We start from the raw sequence: 24,012 nt of genomic DNA on the forward strand, positions 1-24,012 counted from the left end.
CGGCCAATCACCAATCACTGAGCCACCAATCAAACGGCTCCACACAGTCCAACCACTGCCCTTTAAAATCCATTAGAGTCAGAGCACTGAACTGCAACAGACCCCAGCACACACACACACACGTACACACACACAAACACACACACACACACACACACACACTCGTACACACACACAAACACACACACACACACACACACACACACACACACACACACACACACACTCTAACAGGCAATCCACTGCTGTGAGATTTTATTTACAGCCTACGTCACCAGGATTCACACCAGCTGTCTTGTCTGTGTGTAGAGGTGCTAAAAGGAAGAGAGAGAGAGAGAAATAGATAGATAGATAGATAGATAGATAGATAGATAGATAGATAGATAGATAGATAGATAGATAAAATAAAATAGACAGGTGCATCTAAGTGGAGTGTAAAGCTGATAAATCTTAAATCTAAATCAAATACTCAATTTCTCTCTCTCTCTCTCTTTTCTGTAAGGTTCTACCCCACCATTATTTCTCTCTCCTTTTTTTCTCCTCTTCTATGTTACTCATTTTTGATTTCCCTTCCTCTCACTCTCTCACTCTTTATCTTTATCTTTTTCTCTCTAATTAGATTAATTAGTAAGGCTAAGCTAATTTTGTGATTAGCACTGCTGAGGTAAATTCATGATTAGAATAGCACTGCTGAGGTAAATTCATAATTAGAATAGCACTGTTGATGTAAATTCATGATTAAAATAGCACTGTTGATGTAAATTCACGATTAGAATCTGTCATTTGTGCGCTTTTTATTTTTTCTCTTTTGCTCCTGCAATTTTTTTGCTCTCTGCCCCACCTTTTTTTAATGCTCCTTTTCTTGCTTTTCTTGCATCCTGTTAATTAGATTAATTAGTAAGGCTAAGGTAATTTGGTGATTAGAATAGCACTGCTGAGGTAAATTCATGATTAGAATAGCACTGCTGAGGTAAATTCATAATTAGAATAGCACTGTTGATGTAAATTCATGATTAGAATATCACTGTTGATGTAAATTCTCGATTAGAATCTGTCATTTGTGTGTTTTTTATTTTTTCTCTTTTGCTCTTGCAATTTTTTGCTCTATGCCCCACCCTTTTTTATGCTCCTTTTCTTGCTTTTCTTGCATCCTGTTAATTAGATTAATTAGTAAGGCTAAGGTAATTTTGTGATTAGAATAGCACTGTTGATGTAAATTCACAATTAGAATCTGTCATTTGTGCACTTTTTTTTCTCTTTTGCTCTTGCAATTTTTTTGCTCTCTGCCCCACCTTTTTTTAATGCTCCTTTTCTTGCTTTTCTTGCATCCTGTTAATTAGATTAATTAGTAAGGCTAAGGTAATTTTGATATTAGAATAGCACTGGTGAGGTAAATTCATGATTAGAATAGCACTGTTGATGTAAATTCATGAATCTGTCATTTGTGAGCGTTTTATTTTTTCTCTTTTGGCTCACCTTTTTTATGCTCCTTTTCTTGCTTTTCTTGCATCCTGTTTCCTATCCTGTCTTACTGTCTTTTTCTTGCTCTCTCTCTCTCTCTCTGTCTGTTTTTTTTTTTTTGCTTTCTGAGCACTTTTCCAACAGAAGAACTCTGGTTTCGTTGCTTTATTTTAATTGAAACTGTCCTCATTTCCACCAGTTTTAGTTTATTAGTTTATTTAGTTTAGTTTATCATGTATTGGCATGTCAATTCAGTTGTATAATTACGTTTTCTCACTCTTTTTAAAAAAACTCAGTAGCGTTGTGTCCTGCGTTTTTGTTTTTTTCTACTGAAAGCATTTCTTATGATGGTGTCCTTTTATTTAAAGGAATGTAACTTCAAGTTTCATAGAGGTATTTTTGGCAGCAGTTACAATAAACGTTAAATAACCCAAACCCTCCCTGTCTGTTATCAGAACAGGACATTATCCTAAAGTCGTTTTTATTGCAGTATATTGTTACTGTTGAGATCACGCGCATAAAACCAGTGTTGTGCCGAATTCAGCACCCCCGCCAGGAAAAGCACCCCCTCTCGGGGGAGCACATAGCACCCACGTCTTCTTGGCTTTAACTTTACTTAGGAAATGGAAATATCCAAGGTACTGTTCTAAGCTACTCTGTGGTGGTGCTTTTCATGGCGGGGGTGCTGAATTCAGCACCATAGTATTGCCTAAATCTGCACCCCCACCAGGAAAAGCTCCACCTCTCGGCAGCGCGTACGCACCGTCTCCGTGATAGTAGTTAGCTTTAGCTAACTTTAATTAGAAATGTGCTCCTGAGAGGGGGGGGGGGGGGGGGGGTTCATGGCGGGGATGCAGATTTCAGCCCACTTTCAAAATAGAAGTTCCATGTCAGTGGAAAAAACAGTAATTCTCTCTCTCTCTGTCTTTCTTTCTCTGTCTCTCTCTCTGTCTTTCTCTCTCTGTCCACCTCTCTGTCTTTCTCTTTTTCTTTCTTTCTCTGTCTACCTCTCTTTCTCTGTCTCTCTTTTTCTCTCTCTCTGTTTCTCTTTTTCTTTCTCTGTCTACCTCTGTCTCTCTCTCTGTCTACCTCTCTCTGTCTCTTTCTCTATGTCTCTCTCTGTCTCTCTTTCTCTCTCTCTGTTTCTCTTTTTCTTTCTCTGTCTACCTCTGTCTCTCTCTCTGTCTACCTCTCTGTGTCTCTCTTTTTTCTTTCTCTGTCTACCTCTCTCTGTCTCTTTCTCTATATCTCTCTCTCTGTCTTTTTCTCTCTCTCTTTGTCTCTCTCTCTCTGTCTTTCTTTTTCTTTCTGTCTACCTCTCTGTCTACCTCTGTCTCTCTATCTGTCTCTTTTTTTCTCTGTCTACCCCTCTCTGTCTCTTTCTCTCTCTATCTGTCTCACTCTCTGTCTCTTTTTCTTTCTCTGTCTACATTTCTGTCTACCTCTCTGTCTCTTTCTCTCTCTGTCTGTCTGTCTCTGTCTCTCTCTCTCCGTCCACCTCTCTGTCACTCTCTTTTTCTTTCTCTGTCTACCTCTCTCTTTCTGTCTCTCTCTCTCTCTCTCTTTCTCTCTCTCTCTTTTTCTTTCTCTGTCTACCTCTCTGTCTACCTCTGTCTCTCTCTCTCTGTCTCTCTCTTTTTCTTTCTGTCTACCTCTCTCTGTCTCTTTCTCTATGTCTCTCTCTCTGTCTTTCTCTCTCTCTTTGTCTCTCTCTGTCTTTCTCTCTCTCTTTGTCTCTCTCTGTCTCTCTTTTTCTTTCTCTGTCTACCTCTCTGTCTCTTTCTCTATGTCTCTCTCTCTGTCTTTCTCTCTCTCTCTCTCTTTGTCTCTCTCTCTCTTTCTCTGTCTCTCTTTTTCTGTCTCTGTCTACATATCTGTCTACCTCTCTGTCTCTCTCTCTCTGTCTGTCTGTCTCTGTCTCTCTCTCTCTGTCTGTCTTTCTGTCTATTTCTATTTATGTCTCTTTCGCTCTTTCTTAGTGTGTTTGAGGTTAAAATGAACAGCGGTGTTTCTGATCGTTCAGAACACACACTTCATTCTCCACGCTGTGTTTAAACACACACACACACACACACACACACACACACACACACACACACACACAACACCACAGGACTGCTTCTCTGATCCACATTCATTTTCCATTTATAACACACACACACACACAAACAGTGCAGCAATAATCGCTTCAGCTTTTAGTGAGGATGGAGTCACGCTGGGATCAGTCTCCATTTATCCCATTATAGAATAAAACTGTGTGTGTGTGTGCATCAACAGTGCAGTAGCAGTAGTTGTTTGATGTTAGTCTAACCTGCTGCACCTTAAATACAAAATAAAATACAAACGAAAACTATAATACTAAAGTTCAAATTTAAGTACCTGGTCTCGAGCCCTATCAGGACAGGATTAGTTTCTCAGGGGGCCATCTTTGAAAAAATATATAAAACTCTCGCATCTGGACTACAAATAAAAAAAACAGGAGGACCAGTGAGTTTTTTTGGTTTTCTTGGTCACATGACATCAGGGCGTTCAGTAGCTCCTCCATTTCCACTCGCTGTTGTGTTTTTACATGGATCTCCGTGGAAACGCGCACCCAAAGTGTAATTACGGTGCATGGCAGTGGACAAATAGCTATTTTATTAAACGCAAGGTGACGAAACTCAGAGATGTGGATCCGGACATGACAAAAAAATACCGGAGGACCACGGAGAAAAAAACAGTAGATAATTCAGCCTGTAATTTTCTCAGAGGACAGAGTCTGAGAAAAACACATAGCTACATGGTCGTTCTGGACGGGAATAAAATCACAGAGGACCCTCCATAAAAGTGAAAATCACCCCAGGATCAAATTATAGTATTAACCATGTAAGTTTTAAATTATTTTACTGTAGAAATCTGGAGTAATGCAGTGGCAAAATTAGAAAAATCGCCTATTTGATTGTATGTAGACCAGATTTAGGCTACTATAAAATTGGAAATTCAAAAATGTATCAAATGAAACCACTAAAGTCTTGAAAAAGACTTTCCATAGTATTAATCCTGTAAGTTTCTAATGATGTTACTGTAGGAATTTGGAGTTATGGGTTGGTAAATTTGGTTGTATATAGAACAGATTTTAGAGACTCCTATAAAGTAGGAAAATCAAAGGATTATCAAATGAAACCAATGGTTTTCAAAACATTATCAAATGAAACCACGGAAGTCTTCAAAACGACTTTCCATAGTATTAATCTTGTAAGTTTCATATAATTGTACTGTAGGAATTTTGAGTTATGAGATGGTAAAATTACTAAAAATGCCTATTTGGTTGTATTTAGACCAGATTTAGAGTCCTGTCCTGAAAACTTTTTATTTGGGTGAGTAAAGTGCTTCCGTTTATACATGGTGGTTCTAGACAGGAATAAAATTACAGAGGACCCCCCATAAAAGAGAAAATTACCCCAGGACCCCCTGAGAAACGAATCCCGTCCTGATAGGGTTTTAGTCAGATTTTGGCACTTATCAAATCTGGCTGTTTAAAAAGAGTTTATCCTGCTTTTGTTGGAGCAACTGTCTCCACTGTCAGCTCATCCCCAACTAGCCAACTCATCCCAAAAAAAAAAGTTTTGAATAGATTTAATTTTCCACTGCTCTACTGCTCGGTGCTAGGTTTTTTTTTTATTATCTCTGTAGTTCACAACATTGCAGACATCCCAAGTTGCAAAAATATTGAATTTCAAGGCGGTACCCCCAGGAAAAAAATAAAAAATAACCCAAAAAAAAAAAAAAAACACACAGAAGGATACCAAAGGTTAGATTTTTTTTAAGGAAACCTTTTAGGACCTCCTGGATGAGTTATTCATGCCCTTTTGGAGTATTTTTTTTTATTTTCATTACCACTGTTCCATGTTTTCTCACTGTGGTTCACTGCAGTCCCAAAGCTTTAGAAACAACTTTATAACCTTTTTCCAGACTGATAGATGATCATTGACTTTGTTTTCTCATCTGTTTTTTTATTTCTTGTTGCTTTTTGAGATCTTTTATCTGCTTCTTGTCAGACAGGTTCTATTTAAGTTATTTTTTTATTCTACAGGTCTGGCAGTAATCAGGCCTGATTGTGGCTAGTAGTGAAATTAAACTCAGCTTTCCAAAAAAAAATAATAATAAGCATGCTGGATTGACCTGTCTGATGACTCCATCATATACATTTACCTTTGTATGGTATCCCCAGTGCCAAAAAGCGTTTTAAAGTGTTGTAAAATGTGGTAAATTGGTCAATTCTTCTATGTTCCAATGTTGACCGTATAAAACATGAATTATGAAGTATTTTTTATGGCGAATCTTGTCAGAAACAGGTATTTTACCTAAAGTTCAGTACTTTAGAGGAAGAAAAACGGCCGCGAGTTCTTCAGTGTTGCCAGTTGGCTGGAGTTCCACTGTTGCAGTGCAGTTCATTTCAGATGGTCTCAGGCCATTTCCTTAATTATCCTCGTTCGTCTCTGCTTCAGTCACTCTAGTTCTCTTCGACTGTCGGGCTTCTTGTCCGTTCTGTGTGTGATCTGCTGTGTGTGTTGTGATGATGTCATGCTAGTGTATGTATGTATATATGTGTGTGTGTGTGTGTGAGATGTGTGTTTGTGCTCATGTTGTCCCGCTGGCATGCTTGTCTGAGGTGATCATGTCACGGTGATCACTGCGTCAGTCTGAAAGCTCCGAGGAGTCTGGACCAGCTGCCGCTCTGCGACTCCGTGTTCCCCTAGCCCTCCTGGGAGCGTGGCTCCGCTCGGCCAATCAGACGCCGCCCTACTCAGACGCCTCATCCAATCAAATATTCATGGATTCAGTGGAATAATCATTTTGCATGGCGGCTCAGGCTGCTTGGCTGAGGAACGCAGTTTTTTTTTGTTGAGGAAACTCAACTGATTAGTTTGGCAAAGGAAAACATTTGCATACACACAAATACACAAACACACAAATACACACACACACACACTCACAGGTGCACACACTTCCAGCATTCACTCAGACCTGAGGGTACAACCTCCTGTTAAATATATCAACATCTAATCTCATTCTGAACCAGAATAGCTCTTCAAAACTCTTTGAAACATTGCCTTTTTTTAGTATACAGCATGTAAAAAAATATTGTAAAAAATGTAAGAAACGGTTCAAAATGCTTAGGAAATCTATAAAACAAAAAAGGCTTTCCATAGTATTAATCATGTAAGTTTCAAATGATTTTACTGTAGAACTTTGGAGTTATTGGGTGTCAAAATTTGAAAAATGGCCAATTTGGTTGTATTTAGACCAGATTTAGACTACTCTAAAGTAGGAAAATCAAAGAATTATCAAATAAAACCACTGAAGTCTTGAAAAACACTTTTCATAGTATTAATCGTGTAAGTTTCAAATTATTTTACTGTAGAAATTTGGAGTTATGAGGTGTCAAAATTTGAAAAATGGCCAATTTGGTTGTATTAAGACCAGATTTAGACTCTTATAAAGTAAGAAAATCAAAGGATTATCAAATTAAACCACTAAAGTCTTGAAAAATACTTTATATAGTATTAATCCTGTAAGTTTCAAATTATTTTACTGTAGAAATTTTGAGCTATGGGATAGTTAAATTACTAAAAATGCCTATTTGGTTGTATTTATCCTAGAATTTAGACTCCTATTAAATAGGAAAATAAAATTAAAATCAAATGAAACCACTGAAGTCTTGAAAACAACATTCCATAGTATTAACCATGTAAGTTTCAAATGATTTTACTGTAGGACTTTGGAGTTATGAGGTGTCAAAATTTGAAAATGGCCAATTTAGTTGTATATAGACCAGATTTAGACTACTATAAAGTAGGAACATCAAAGGATTATCAAAAAAAAAAAAAAACAATGATTTCTTGACAACAACTTTCCCTAGTATTAATAGTGTAAGTTTTATATGATTTTGCTGTAGGAATTTTGAGTTATGAGATGGTAAAATTACTAAAAATGCCTATTTGGTTGCATATAGACCAGATTAAGGCTACTATAAAAAAGGAAAATCAAAACATTATCAAATGAAACCACTGATGTCTTGAAAACGACTTTCCATAGTATTAATAGTGTAAGTTTCAAATGATTCAACTGTAGGACTTTGGAGTTATGGGGTGTCAAAATTTGACAAATTGCCCATTTGGTTGTATTTAGACCAGATTTTAGACTCCTATAAAGTAGTATCAAAGGATTATTAAATAAAACCAATGGTTTCTTGAAAAACACTTTCAATAGTATTAACCATGTTTCAAATGATTTTACTGTAGGACTTTGGATTTATGTGGTGTCAAAGTTGTAGTACAATTACTAAAAATGCCTATTTGGTTGTATTAAGACTAGATTTTAGACTCCCATAAAGTAGGAAAATCAAAAGATTATCAAATGAAACCACTGAAGTCTTGAAAACAACTTTCCATCGTATTAATCTTGTAAGTTTCAAATGATTTTACTGAAGGACTTTGGAGTTATGGGATGGCGAATTTAGGAAAAATGCCAATTTGGTTGTATATAGACAAAATTTTAAACTCCTATTAAATAGGAAAAAATTGTCAAATGAAAGCACTGAAGTCTTGAAAACGATCTTCCATTGTATTAATCGTGTAAGTTTCAAATGATTTTACTGTAGGAATTTTGAGTTATGGGATAGTAAAATTACTAAAAATGCCTATTTGGTTGTATTTAGACCAGAATTTAGAATTATCAAATGAAGTAAAGCTAAGTAAACAAAAATGTAATATAAAAAATACTGTATTTTAAAGTCAAACGAGTGCTGGATGTTAATCTACACGGATTCCTCTCCTGAAAAAAAAACTGTTTATTTGGGTGAGTAAAGCGCTTCCGTTTATTCAAAGTAAGCTTAGATTACCGAATTTCTCCAGCACTAGGGCTGGAGCATTAGCATTAGCGACTAACAGCTAGCTAATGCCACCCGACAGCACTACACTGAGGAACCCTACACTGAGTGTTCCGGTAAACCAGAGCAATATTAGCTAGCCGTTGAATAATGAAAGAGCTAGCGCTTAGCGTGGTTAGCGGCTAATGCTAATACTGCTGGAGAACTAAACTAAAACTCCTGTATAATGCTGTACTTCACCAGAGTGGCTTTACATTTAAATTCATACATAAGGAGCACCAGATTATAAGGCGCACTGGCAATTTTTGGGAAACCGACTTATTTTCGCCTTATAGTGCGAAAAATATAGTATTTTATTTTATTTTACTACATGTCAAAATTTGAAAAATGGCCAATTTGGTTGTATTAAGACCAGATTTAGACTCTTATAAAGTAAGAAAATCAAAGGATTATCAAATTAAACCACTAAAGTCTTGAAAAATACTTTATAGAGTATTAATCCTGTAAGTTTCAAATTATTTTACTGTAGAAATTTTGAGCTATGGGATAGTTAAATTACTAAAAATGCCTATTTGGTTGTATTTATCCTAGAATTTAGACTCCTATTAAATAGGAAAATAAAATTAAAATCAAATGAAACCACTGAAGTCTTGAAAACAACATTCCATAGTATTAACCATGTAAGTTTCAAATGATTTTACTGTAGGACTTTGGAGTTATGAGGTGTCAAAATTTGAAAATGGCCAATTTAGTTGTATATAGACCAGATTTAGACTACTATAAAGTAGGAACATCAAAGGATTATCAAAAAAAAACAATGATTTCTTGACAACAACTTTCCCTAGTATTAATAGTGTAAGTTTTATATGATTTTGCTGTAGGAATTTTGAGTTATGAGATGGTAAAATTACTAAAAATGCCTATTTGGTTGCATATAGACCAGATTAAGGCTACTATAAAAAAGGAAAATCAAAACATTATCAAATGAAACCACTGATGTCTTGAAAACGACTTTCCATAGTATTAATAGTGTAAGTTTCAAATGATTCTACTGTAGGACTTTGGAGTTATGGGGTGTCAAAATTTGAAAAATTGCCCATTTGGTTGTATTTAGACCAGATTTTAGACTCCTATAAAGTAGTATCAAAGGATTATTAAATAAAACCAATGGTTTCTTGAAAAACACTTTCAATAGTATTAACCATGTTTCAAATGATTTTACTGTAGGACTTTGGATTTATGTGGTGTCAAAGTTGTAGTAAAATTACTAAAAATGCCTATTTGGTTGTATTAAGACTAGGTTTTAGACTCCCATAAAGTAGGAAAATCAAAAGATTATCAAATGAAACCACTGAAGTCTTGAAAACAACTTTCCATCGTATTAATCTTGTAAGTTTCAAATGATTTTACTGAAGGACTTTGGAGTTATGGGATGGCGAATTTAGGAAAAATGCCAATTTGGTTGTATATAGACAAAATTTTAGACTCCTATTAAATAGGAAAAAATTGTCAAATGAAAGCACTGAAGTCTTGAAAACGACCTTCCATTGTATTAATCGTGTACGTTTCAAATGATTTTACTGTAGGAATTTTGAGTTATGGGATAGTAAAATTACTAAAAATGCCTATTTGGTTGTATTTAGACCAGAATTTAGAATGATCAAATGAAGTAAAGCTAAGTAAACAAAAATGTAATATAAAAAATACTGTATTTTAAAGTCAAACGAGTGCTGGATGTTAATCTACACAGATTCCTCTCCTGAAAAAAAAACCTGTTTATTTGGGTGAGTAAAGCGCTTCCGTTTATTCAAAGTAAGCTTAGATTACCGAATTTCTCCAGCACTAGGGCTGGAGCATTAGCATTAGCGACTAACAGCTAGCTAATGCCACCCGACAGCACTACACTGAGGAACCCTACACTGAGTGTTCCGGTAAACCAGAGCGATATTAGCTAGCCGTTGAATAATGAAAGAGCTAGCGCTTAGCGTGGTTAGCGGCTAATGCTAATACTGCTGGAGAACTAAACTAAAACTCCTGTATAATGCTGTACTTCACCAGAGTGGCTTTACATTTAAATTCATACATAAGGAGCACCAGATTATAAGGCGCACTGGCAATTTTTGGGAAACCGACTTATTTTCGCCTTATAGTGCGAAAAATATAGTATTTTATTTTATTTTATTACATGATTTCTTAGGTGTTTTTTTATGTTCTCTCTCTCTCCAGCTCCAGAGGAGTACGTGTCGTTGGCAGAGCTGGAGGACACGTTGTTGAGGAATGTGTTTCGAGGTTATCAGAAGTGGGTGCGGCCTGTTTTTCACGCTAACGACACCATCGCCGTCCGCTTCGGCCTCAAGATCTCGCAGCTGGTGGACGTGGTGAGAATCTCAAAAACCTTCACACGTGTTCTGAGCTTAGATGGAATCATTTAAGCAATAATACACTCGAGTTTCGTGCTATAACGTGTAATATTGGCACTGCTGTGCTGCGGTCGTAGTGCACAGCAGCGCCAATATTACAGGTTATAGCACGAACCTCGAGTGTATTATTGCGATTACACCACAGTTCCATTATCATTTTCTGTTTATTGAAAGAGTTTGAGTTAAAGATGATGAGAAAATTTGATCTGTTTTGTTATAAAAACTCTGTTTGTGGCTGCGCTGTTTGGCTTGTAAGCGCTGCATCGTTGCTATGTTACCTGTATGTGGCGGAGTAATACATGATACAACAGAGCTTTGATAACAATGCATTACCGGCTGATAACGGCACTCATAGAACGCTTCTCAGCCAATCACATTGCAGGATCAAAACTAACTGTGGTGTAATCATCATCAACTCTCCACCCACAAATGCTTTTTTTTTTTTTTCATAGCGACCGTTGCTATGGTTGGACAAGAACATTAGCTTAAAACTCCACTCAGCCTAATGAAGAAATCAGAAGTTGAGGCTATTACATTATCTTAATTGGCTTTAGAGTATGGAAAGGCTGAACGCTGCCACTGGACATGATGTAGCAATTGGAAATATTTAGGTTGGATATTAATAGATGAAAATGAGATAAAAAATGAGATTGAGATTTTACTGTTTATTTCCAGGTGTTTACATCTGGATCTGATACACAGTTCAGTTTTTCCAAGCTTTTTACTGCAGCCTCTTTTAGGGGGTTTACTCCCTTCAGTCTCCTCTTTAGGAGATATAAGGCATGCTCTATAAAAAGATTTTGTGGAATTCTGAGTTCATTGTTCATCAATGAGGAAGCAATATTTGCTGTCTTTTACAGATCAGACTTAAATTAAGTGATTTAATTTAATTTTTAATTTTGACAAAACATTTTCACACATTTCCTCCTCCACCAGTCTTACACACTGCTTTTGGATAACTTTATGCCTTTACTCCTAGTGCAAAAAAATCAAGCAGTTCAGTTTGGTTTGATGATCAGCTTGTGATCATCCATCTTCCTCTTGATTATATTCCAGAGGTTTTCAATTTGGTAAAATCAAAGAAACTCGTCATTTTTAAGTGCTCTCTTATTTACTTGTTTTTTTTTTTTCCAGAGCTGTATATTTTGGGCTAGTTTAACCCTTAAAATCGCACCTTGTGTTCTCGTCTTAATTACTCAGGAATCCCTTCACACATAAACATAATCCATATATGGTTAGAAAGGGCGGAACTTCTGGAAGTCTCTGGTCTTGTCTCATGTCACTGTGTGTTATTCCCACGTGACCTGTGCTCCTCTGTGTCTCTAGTCAGTAGTTTTCCACCACGTGTTTCTCATTTGTAGCTCCGCCCCTTCCCCAGGTGCTTCCTATTTTAGTGTGTTTCCTGTTTCTTTAAATAGGTCCCCTGTGCCACTTGTCCCTCGTCGGTCTTTGCACTAACCTCTGTTGTTTGTCTCTCTCAGTGGTCCATAGCTTCTCTCAGTGTTTCCTTGTCTTCTATAGCCTTAGTCCTTTGTTTCTCGTTTATTTCTTGTTGTCACGTTTATAGTTTATTTCCTTGTTTATTTCTAGTTTATTTCCCTTGTATATATTCCCTGTTTGTTTATCATTATTATTATCATCTCTAGTTTGTTTATGTTCTCAAGTCTCCCGCGTTTATTTTGGTTTATTATCTTTGTTACGTGTTTACTTGTTTCTTTGTTTATCTTTGTTATTTATTTAATAAATTATTTATATCGCCCTTACCTGCACTTGCGTCCGCCTCCTCGTCTCCCTGCCTGGGTCAACCGTGACACTTGCACATTTTTACTAAGTAGTTTTTATTTATTTAGACTAAAAACGTGACATTTTTGTATATATATTTCTTTGTGTGTCCTGATTAAAATACTGAAAGGCATAGGCTGCTCTGAGTGTCAGGTTTTTAGTATCTACATGTATCCTAGAGGTGTGATTATTGATTATCAAGAAAAATAAATCCACCTGATGCTGTTTCTCCATGTATTTTATCAAAGTAACAATTAATAAGCCATGTAATGAACTCAATATCATCAATATTCTTATGCTTTCAGCTTATAAACACTCTAGTTTAACCATTTTTGAAAAGATGTCTTAGGTGTGAATATATTTAAAGTCTGTACATTCAAAAATTAGCAAAAAACAACAAAAAAAAAACAGGCGCTTGATAAAATTTTGAGCAAAACATGATCAGTTCCAGTAAAATATAACAATTCTGCTTCCTTATACATTTTAAATGATTATATTTTTGAGCAGCCTTGAGCAGTCTTCTGGAGTAAAAGAGATCAGGGCTCATGTGTCTGTCTGATATAATTATAAGAATTATAAGTGTTATAAGACCTGAAAAAAAGAGAAACTGACAAAAAAAAGGAAAAAAAAAACACCAAAAAACGGGTTTTAGACTGACTTTGGGCTGGACTTTGGCCTGCTTAGGCCCGGTCCATCATCTAATCCTCATTTTTTTTTCTAAATGATATGGAAAAATATGCCTTAACACCATTTTTTGAACGAATCGTCAGTTTTAATCGCAGAATCTCCGCCATTATCATATCAAATCAATATGGAAGTCAACCTCTAGAGAAAGTCGGATACATTAAAGAAGGACTGCATCCAGATCAATGGATCCAGTCAGTGTAACCTCGTTAAAAAGATGAAATCCATTCTTTTAGGATGGTATTCAGACACTGGTGAACACAGCGGGGGTCGGGATATACTCTAAGGGTTGATTAGAGGACCATCGTAGTGAACTGGTTCCTGTAACAGTGCTGATAAGTGCTCGGCTCACAGCTTCTTCAGCTCAGGTTACAGTGCATTGTGTTGTGTGCTTTATATATAGTGTGTGTGTTAGTGTGTGTGTGTGTCCTGGAGTCTTAAATCATACACACAAGACAGGACACTAATATCCAGTCCCTGCTTAGGCCCATAAACCTTCTCAAAATCTTATAGGAGAACTAAGTAGTTCTATATATACAGACTGCTACAGAGCCGATATTATTATCATCTAAGTGGTGGATCATTCTCTCTCAGCACTGCAGTGACACTGGTAAACATGGTGGTGGTAGTGTTAGTGTTAGTAGCAAATAATTCAATTATAGGTGAACTATGCTTCTTCAGTGTTGCAATGTTAGTTAACGTCATTCTAAACAACAGTTTGATGTTGGGGCAGATCGGCTCAGACTCTTAATTGATCATGGGTGTGTTTTTGGCATAATGTGAAATTCCTCACATTCCCTTTTAATTTAAATTAATGCGACAGCAAATTGCCTATTTGGTTTTATACAGAACAGAATTTGAAGTCCTATAAAACATGAAATTCAAACTATTATCAAATGGCACCAAATAATTCCTAAAGAACTCTTCCCATCCTTTTAATGCTCTAAGTTTTAAGTGATTTTACTGTAGCATTTTGGAGTAATAGGAAGTCAAACTTAAGAAAATGTCTATTCGGTTTTGCATAGACCAAAGATTGAAGTCCTATAAAACATGAAAATCAAACTATTATCAAATGACACCTACGAATTCTTAAAGAGGTCTTCCCCTACTATTAATGCTCTAAGTTTTAAGTGATTTTACTGTAGCATTTTGGAGTAATCAGAGGTCAAACTAAGGAAAATGTTCATTCGGTTTTGCATAGACCAAAGATTGAAGTCCTATAAAACAAGAAAATCAAACGATTATTAAATGACAACCATTATATTCTTGAAGAAGTCTTCCTATACTATTAATGCTATAAGTTTTAAGTGATTTTACTGTAGCATTTTGGAGTAATAGGAAGTCAAACTTAAGAAAATGTCTATTCGGTTTTGCATAGACCAAAGTTTGAAGTCCTATAAAACATGAAAATCAAACTGTTATCAAATGACAGCAAATAATTCTTAAAGAACTCTTCCCATACTATTAATGCTCTAAGTTTTAAGTGATTTTATTGTAGCAATTTGGAGTAATAGGAAGTCAAACTTAAGAAAAATGTTCATTCGGTTTTGCAAAAAAACTAAATTTGACATACTGAATATAGCGTGGGGAGCATCCAAATGAAGAGAGACCGTTCAATGTAAGTCGCTTGTTAGTTACTTAGCTAGCTAAGTTAGCAGTGAGCCTTGTTTTACTGTGCAGCATTGCCTGCGGTAACCTAGTGCCTTGCCCTCCCGCAGCCTCACATATCACCTTTTGTCATATATCATCTGTGTTCAAGCTCTATTAAAAAAATAGATTGCAAATGAAGTGATTTAGTTACTATTTTCACACTTGTTTGGAAAAAGAAAGCGCAAAAAAAATGTATTTGCATTTTCATTTCAGTGTTTTAATTTTATTCATTTTATTTTTTTGGCAGGATTTATCTCCCATGCTCAGCCTCTAACAAATAGAGTGTAAATGTTTCATCATCTGATTCTGAAATATTGATCAGAGAGCAGAAAGGTCCGGTCGGTTTGGTCATCCTCTACTGAGCAGCTCATCAGCAGATACAGAGAAAGATGAAACTTTTAAAGTATTTCTCACAAATTTCTTTACTGAATAAAATATTCATGTCTGAACAGCCAAGAAAGCAAAAACAAGTTATTAATTATATGGCTGTAATATCAATCAGCTCTACATAAAGAAATACATTAAGAAATATATTAATCAGGTTAAACTCCAAGAAGATAAAACTACAGAAACAAACTAACAGAAAAAAACTAATTGGCAAAAATAAAAAAAAATATTAATAAACAATTTAAAGAATTCAACATAAAAGCAAGGAAACTCAAATTAGAGGCAGTCAGATTCAAAGATTATAAACACAAACAAATAATATAAGTAACAATATAAAACACAAATATAATATGAATGAAAACAATAGATAAAAAATAATAGATAATGCAAATAATGAGAACACAAGTAAGTTAGTAGCTGAAAATTACACTAACATTATGTTACAAAGGTGAAAGGTAAAATAGAATAAATAAATAAATAAATAAATCATTAAAAGTCAAAGGTAAAATAAAGGAAATAAAAGAAAATTAAATAAATATAAATATAAGAAGAAAAATAAAAGAAGGGTTAAAAGGATAAAGGTAGAATTAAATAAATAATAAACAAAAAATAAAAGAAAGGTTAAAAGGATTAAAGCAAATTTAAATAAGCAGATGAATAAAAAATAAAAGAAAGGTTAAAAAGATAAATGGTACATTTAAATAAAATAATAAATAAACAACAAATAAACGAATGGTTAAAAGGATAAAGGTAAAATTAAACAAAAAAAAAACAAACAAATAAATAAATAAAAGAAAGAATGGTTAAAAATCAATTAAGAAATAAATTGTAAATAAATAAAGGTAAATGATAAAATTAAAAACAAAAGAAAGGTTAAAAGGACAAAGGTGATTAAGTAAATAAATAGGATAAAGGTAAAAATATATATATTTTTTAAATATAAACATAAAAGGTCAAATAAAAAAATAAACAATAAAATGTTAATAGGATGACAGTTAAACAGACAGACAACTAAACAAACAAACAAATAATTTATTTATATTTATTTATTTATTTTTTGTTTAATATAACCTTTATCCATTAAACCATTCTTTTATTTATTATTTATTTATTATTTCATTTAATATAACCTTTATCCTTTTAACCCTTTTATTTTTTTTTTCCTTTTACCTTTAATATTCATATTTATTTACTTATTTATATATATATATATATATATATATATATATATATATATATATATATATATATATATATATATATATATATATATTAAAGATAAATAAATGAGTGAGCTGTAGTTCTGAGTTAATATGACGTGTATATATTTTGTTTCAGGTCAGTTTATGATATTAAGTGAGTTTTTTTTTTTTATTAATGAAAGAGATCTTGGTTGCAGTGATGCTGAACACTGTTGTTTTTACTGTAGTCTGTCTCCCCCTGGTGATCACTGCATGAACTGAAACATTAAATCTTCAGTCTGAAGAGAGAAAACTGCAGTAAATAAAACTGATAAACGGTTTTCCTCCAGTCTGATCTGACTGATCTCTGATCATTTATTCATATCTGATGATAAATGAATAAAGCAGAGCTCAGTACTTAAATCATAAAATCTTAAAAACAGTAATTTTATTGTATACTGCAGTCACACTACTAAGGAATGATAAAGCTTTCTTTCTCTCTTTTCTTTCTTTTTCTCTCTCTCATTCTCTCTCTCTCTCTCTCTCTCTCTCTCTCTCTCTTTCTCTCTCTCTCTAGGATGAAAAGAACCAGTTGATGACTACTAATGTCTGGCTCTGGCAGGTAAAGGTTTTATTATTTACAGTGGTTACAGTGCATTACCGGCTGATAACGGTACTCATAGCACGCCTCTCAGCCAATCACATCGCAGGGTTGAATATATCTGTGATATAATAATAGTTATTTACATTCTGCTGTATGTTGGAAACGGCTATACTATTCTCTCTTCCTTATGTCTTTCATCACTGTCTCATTTTTACACATTCTTTCGTTCTCTCTCTCTCTTCTCTCTCTCTCTCTCTCTCTCTTACTCTGTCTCTCTGTCTGTAGGAGTGGACGGACTATAAGCTGCGCTGGGATCCGGAGGATTATGGAGGAATTACGTCCATCCGAGTGCCCTCTGAGAACATCTGGTTGCCAGACATTGTGCTCTATGAGAAGTATGACCTGCTTTCATTTCAGCTGCAGAAGACTGCATTATCCCACTGTCACACAGAACATTTACATACCAGGAGCAGATCAAGGGTTCTAGATTAATTATTTCATTAATCAATCACCTGACTCTGCATTAAAAAGATTTTAGACTCAAATCTGCAGACGTTAAAAGCAGGGAAGTGGAAGATACATAACTTGGACTTGGAGTCACAAATCTGATGACTCAAAAGTATAAAATAAAGATCTGTGAACTACAAAAATACATGATGTAACTTTAAAATACTACATTTGTTGACTTCACCAGGACTTGAAGTTTAAGACTTTGGCTTAACTCGGGACTTGAGTGTCAAAGCATGGAACCTGAGCCTGGACTTAAGTTTATAGACTTAAAACTTGATTTGGGACTTGAGTGTCACAAATTGGGCTTGAGATTTTGGACAAGGGACTTGACAGAGACTTACCCATACTGACTTAGGACTTGACTTGGGACTTGAGAGTAAAGATTTGGGACTTGAAGTTTAGGACTTGGGACTTAACGGAGACTTGCCCATACTGACTTGGAATGTGACCGGGGTTAAGTGTCAAGACATGGATTTGGATTTGGGACTTGAAGTTTAGGACTTGTCTAAGACTTGCCCATACTGACTTGGGATTTGAGTGTACAGACTTGGGACCTGACTTGGGACTTGAGTGTAAAGACTTGGGACTTGATTAGGACTTGAGACTTAACCTGGGACTTGAGTATCAAGCCAAGAGACATATTTTGGGACTTGAGTGTAAAGAACTGCGGTCTGACTTGGAACTTAAGTGTTAAGACAAGAGACTTAAGTGTTAAGGCTTGAAAGTTGACTAGGACTTGAAGTTTAAGACCAGGGATTAACTCAGGACTTGAGTATCAAGACTAGGGATTAACTCAGGACTTGAGTATCAAGACTTGGAACTTGACTTTGCACTTATGTGTTAAGACTTGGGACTTGATTAGGACTTTGAGGCTTGGGACTCAACTTGAGTATCAAGACTAGGGATGAGTCAGAACTGGAGGCTTAGTAAAGGTTTGGCACTTGCAACGCAGTGACTTGTTTGCACCTCTGGTTAAGTATATGGGAATTTACCCTTGGGCACTTGTGACTCCCTCTGTTTCCTCTGTCTCTCTCTCTCAGTGCCGATGGGCGATTTGAGGGCTCTCTAATGACCAAAGCCATTGTGAAGTATGATGGCACCATCACATGGACACCTCCAGCCAGCTACAAGTCGTCCTGCACCATGGATGTGACCTTCTTTCCCTTCGACCGGCAGAACTGCTCCATGAAGTTTGGTTCGTGGACCTACGATGGCACCATGGTGGACCTGGCTCTGGTGGACCAACACGTGGACCGCAAGGACTTTTTTGACAACGGCGAGTGGGAGATCCTGGATGCTACGGGTCGACGAGGAAGCCGACGAGACGGCATCTACTCTTACCCCTTCGTCACCTACTCTTTTATCCTCAAACGTCTCCCTCTGTTCTACACACTCTTCCTCATCATTCCCTGCCTCGGCCTTTCCTTCCTGACCGTCCTGGTGTTCTACCTGCCGTCGGACGAAGGCGAGAAGCTGTCACTGTCTACTTCTGTCCTGGTCTCACTTACTGTCTTCCTGCTGGTCATCGAAGAGATCATTCCATCATCTTCAAAGGTAGGTTCCCAGGCTGCATTCTTCTAGGGATCCACAAAACATTCTTCCAATGGCCTTCTGGCTTCCACGTGATCTTTAGCAAACTGCAGATGAGCAGCAATGTTCTTTTTTGAGAACAGTGGCCTTCTCTTTGCAACCCATTGTTGTTCAGTGTTCCCCTGGTGGCAGGTTCATGAACATGAACATTAGCCAATGTAGGGGAGGCCTTCAGTTGCTTAAAAGTTACTCTGGGGTTATTTGAGACCTTGCTGACTATTACATGCCCTGCTTTTGGAATGATATTTGTTGGTCAACCACTGAGGAGGTTAACAGTAGTCTTGTATTTGCACCACATGTACTCAAACTGTCTGAGTTTGGATTGGTGGAGTCCAAAATCTTAACCAATGCTTTTGTAGGCTTTTCTAGCCTGATGAGGTTTTCAGAAATCTCCTTTGTTCGTGCCATGATACATTTTCCTAATAAATAAAGGTCTCAACTAAATCTACCATCTGCCCCTTAAGGTCATCCCTCTGATCGGCGAGTACCTCCTCTTCATCATGATCTTCGTGACCTTCTCCATTATCGTCACCGTCTTCGTCATCAACGTGCACCACCGCTCCTCGGCCACCTACCACCCCATGGCACCGTGGGTAAAGAGCCTGTTCCTGCAGAGGCTGCCCAGGCTGCTGTGCATGCATGGCCATACCGACCGCTACAGATACCCGGACATGGAGCTGCATAGTCCCGAGCTGAAGCGAGGGATGAAGCGAGGGCAGCAGAGGAGTGCATGTGGAGTCGGGGTGAAGGAGGAAGAGAACCAGGCCTGGATGTCCATGCTGGAGAAGGCCACCAGCTCTGTACGCTACATCTCCAGACACATCAAGAAGGAGCACTTCATCAGAGAGGTAATTCAGCTTCTAACTCTGGTACAGTGAGACCATTCAAGTAAATGTTGCTCACAGTTCTATTGTAAAAGTTATTTTAGAACACTGAATCTCATTGAAATATATTTTAGTTGTAGTATCTTAGTAGAATTGACTTAAATAATTATGTAGTACTACAATAATCCATAATCTTTGCATCGTTTCTACCAATTACTAACTCACCATCAGTGTGTAGTCTTGCCCGCTAGGGCTACCTTTCCTTGGGTAAAGAGTTAAAAAGAAAAGCTCCAGCAGTGCTAGCCGGGGTTAGCAGCAGGCTACAGGCCGTTAATACTCACCTCTGATCGGTGAAAGAGCTAGTTCTTATCGCGGTTAGCGGGCAATGCTAATGGTGCTCCAACAGTGCTAGCCAGGGTTAGCAGCAGGCTACAGCCCGATAATACTCACCTCTGAACGATGAAAGAGCTAGTTCTAAGCGCGGTTAGCGGCTAATGCTAATGCTGCTCCAGCAGTGCTGGCCAGGGTAGGTAATCTATGAAACGCCTACTGACAATCATGTTCCACAGTCCTCTTTTAATATTAACTAAATATCTAAAAAAACAAAAGTAGCCCTGGTGAACAAGACTACACACTGATGGTGAGTTATGGGTAGGGTATATATTCCCAGAGTATGTCGTAATATATTTAAAGTATTTATATATAACTGTTTGATCATGTTTTTAGGTGGTCCAAGATTGGAAGTTTGTGGCTCAGGTGTTGGACCGGATCTTCTTGTGGGCCTTCCTCACCGTTTCCGTGCTCGGCACCATCCTCATCTTCACTCCAGCTCTGAAGATGTACCTGAGCACTGCTCCTTAAACACTCTCATACACACACACACACACACACACACACACGTATATAATATTGATCCCGAATAAAATCCTGAATAAAATCATAATTTCTATGCACCCTATATGAGTTCTTTATGGGGTTCCAACACCATTTCAAACCTCAATAGAAATAATAATAAAAAAAAATTAAAAAATTCATACTATCTACCTTTGCAAATCTCATTAACACACAGCTCAAAAATTCACATAAACCCTATTAGAAACCCTATTAACATACAACCCAAAAATTCATACTAACCCCATTAGAAACCCTATTAACACACAGCTCAAAAATTCATACTAACCCCATTAGAAACCCTATTAACACAGCTCAAAAATTCACACTAACCCCATTAGAAATCATATTAACACACAGCTCAAAAAATCATACTAACCCCATTAGAAACCCTATTAACACACAGCTCAAAAATTCATACTAACCCCATTAGAAACCCTATTAACACACAGCTCAAAAATTCACACTAACCCCATTAGAAATCATATTAACACACAGCTCAAAAAATCATACTAACCCCATTAGAAACCCTGTTAACACACAGCTCAAAAATTCATACTAACCCCATTAGAAATCATATTAACACACAGCTCAAAAATTCATACTAAACCCATTAGAAACCCTATTAACACACTGCTCAAAAATTCATACTAACCCCATTAGAAACCATATTAACACACTGCTCAAAAATTCATACTAACCCCATTAGAAACCATATTAACACACTGCTCAAAAATTCATACTAACCTCATTAGAAACCTTATTAACACACTGCTCAAAAATTCATACTAACCTCATTAGAAACCCTATTAACACAGAGCTCAAAAATTCATACTAACCCCATTAGAAACCCTATTAACACACAGCTCAAAAATTCACACTAACCCCATTAGAAATCATATTAACACACAGCTCAAAAAATCATACTAAACCCATTAGAAACCCTATTAACACACAGCTCAAAAATTCATAGTAATCCCATTAGAAACCCTATTAACACACAGCTCAAAAATTCATACTAACCTCATTAGAAACCCTATTAACACACAGCTCAAAAATTCATACTAACCCCATTAGAAACCCTATTAACACACAGCTCAAAAATTCATACTAACCCCATTAGATATCATATTAACACACAGCTCAAAAATTCATACTAACCCCATTAGAAACCCTATTAACACAGACCTCAAAAATTCATACTAACCCCATTAGAAACCCTATTAACACACAGCTCAAAAATTCATACTAACCCCATTAGATATCATATTAACACACAGCTCAAAAATCCATACTAACCCCATTAGAAACCACATTAACACACAACTCACAAATTCATACTAACCCCTTATTAGAAACCTCATTAACACACAGCTCAAAACCTTGTATGTATCATAATTAAAATCATATCATCCATATACGTATAGACGCCATTCCCCAAATTCTGACTCATCCCAGCCTGGCCCTACCTGCACCATGTTTGCCACATTACCAGACTTCTTCCCTGGTTGAGAAGCTCTTTCTTCCAAAGTAAAATATCCCTTTAATTAACTACCTGGACCATGTTGACAATGGAGAACTGCTATGCTAGCTTACTGTTAAGCTCACTCTTCCTCTTCCTTTAACCTCCATTCAAGCCTGTTTCGGGCGGAGGGCAGTTTTCGGCAACACACCTGGAGACATCTGCTCATCTTCAGACTTGTTTTAACCCATCAGCTTCCAGCCAACCAATCAAACAAGGCCTTGTTTGGGATTTGGATCATCTGAGGAGAACGTACTACACTCTTCGTCAAAGAACTAGTTGCATCCAGAAGGAAATAACTAGCGAGAAATAAATGGCGGAAGACCATTAGGAACCTCTACAACTTGTTATACAATACTAGCTTTGCAATCTTGCTTTGCACTTCCTTCTAGATGCAATTTTTTTGGTTTTTTTTGGACGATGAAGGCATTAAATTTTGTCACACCCCAGAAGAAGAGACTTCCATTGGTTGGTGTCCTTTTCGAAACATTGGTACTGAACTTCTGAACTTACTCAACATGACTCCATACTGGTTCAGCCATTAACATGAGCATTATATCCAGTATGCTAGCAATACTCTGATAGTGAAGACAGTAATAATGTGTTGTGTTTATTCATGTTGGTAGATGTAGAGTCTTCTTCTTCCTTGGTTCATACTGGTTATCGGAAGTTCCTTCATTAAAAGGGAATCTTATCTAGAAACTGCGGCACCTGAAAAATGGACTCTATTGCAGTTCTTACACTGGAAAGAACTTCTACTCAGTTGGCGGAAAAGTAAAACGTTGACGGAAAGTACTGTATTTTTTTTCCATTTGGGAACGAATGGAAACGTAGTTTGTCTCTACAATTATTATACTGCAATGATGTCTGTATTAAACTGTATTAAAGTTGCCTATAATGTCTGAGGCGTGGCTTTTATTTCGAGTTGACATTTGCTTTTTATAATCTATAATCACCAGGGGTTTTGGAAAATGAAGTGTAATGGGATAGAGTGCTACAGACTAGTAGCTCTCCAGCCCAGAGGGTTGTTGAACCCAATTGCGGAACAGTAAACCCAAGAAGAAAGGAAATAAATAAGTAAATAAACACACGCGGGAACGAAGCCATGTCGTCAGGGTCGCGGTCCAATACACTACCACTGCTCCGGCTAGTGAATTGGGACACGACCAGGGAAAAAACGGCCTTATAAGGAGATAGGGAGCCCAAGAACGGGCGGAGAAGCGAGAACGGTCCCACTCTACCATAAGAATTTAAATTTTTTAGAGTTAATTCAACATTGTATGGAGCCGAATGGAATTGACCTCTCGTTAGTGTTAACACATTTTACCCCACAAGGGTAAAACAGCTCTCAAAATTGTTAACTGTTAAACATTTTTTACATTTGTTTTAATTTATTTTGTATATTTCCTGAACTTGACCCCAAAACCATAAACCAGAGTAGCTATTGCTTTGTTTAGAGCAAGAGAGGCCATGGGATGGAGTGCTACAGACTAGTAGCTCTCCAGCCCAGAGGGTTGTTGAACCCAATTGCAGAACATAGTAAACCCAAGAAGAATGGAAAAAAATAAGTAAATAAACACTCGTGGGAACGAAGCCGTGTCGCCAGGGTCACGGTCCAATACACTACCGCTGCCC

General features: G+C 36.6%; 1 protein-coding gene across 1 annotated transcript in view; it reads left to right on the forward strand.

The window, feature by feature from the left end:
* chrnb3a (cholinergic receptor nicotinic beta 3 subunit a) overlaps window positions 1–23,279 on the forward strand; it is a 31,203-nt gene extending 7,924 nt beyond the window's left edge. The window contains exons 2-7 of the mRNA XM_022681760.2: window positions 10,559–10,710; window positions 17,014–17,058; window positions 17,326–17,435; window positions 18,591–19,104; window positions 19,605–19,988; window positions 20,691–23,279. Of these exons, the coding sequence (XP_022537481.1) occupies window positions 10,559–10,710; window positions 17,014–17,058; window positions 17,326–17,435; window positions 18,591–19,104; window positions 19,605–19,988; window positions 20,691–20,825 (1,340 nt within the window). The 3' untranslated portion in view covers window positions 20,826–23,279. The remainder of the gene's footprint in view (window positions 1–10,558; window positions 10,711–17,013; window positions 17,059–17,325; window positions 17,436–18,590; window positions 19,105–19,604; window positions 19,989–20,690) is intronic.
* Window positions 23,280–24,012: the final 733 nt, after the last annotated feature.

The sequence above is a fragment of the Astyanax mexicanus genome, chromosome 25, assembly GCF_023375975.1.
Source record: "Astyanax mexicanus isolate ESR-SI-001 chromosome 25, AstMex3_surface, whole genome shotgun sequence".
Taxonomy (NCBI): Eukaryota; Metazoa; Chordata; class Actinopteri; order Characiformes; family Acestrorhamphidae; genus Astyanax; species Astyanax mexicanus.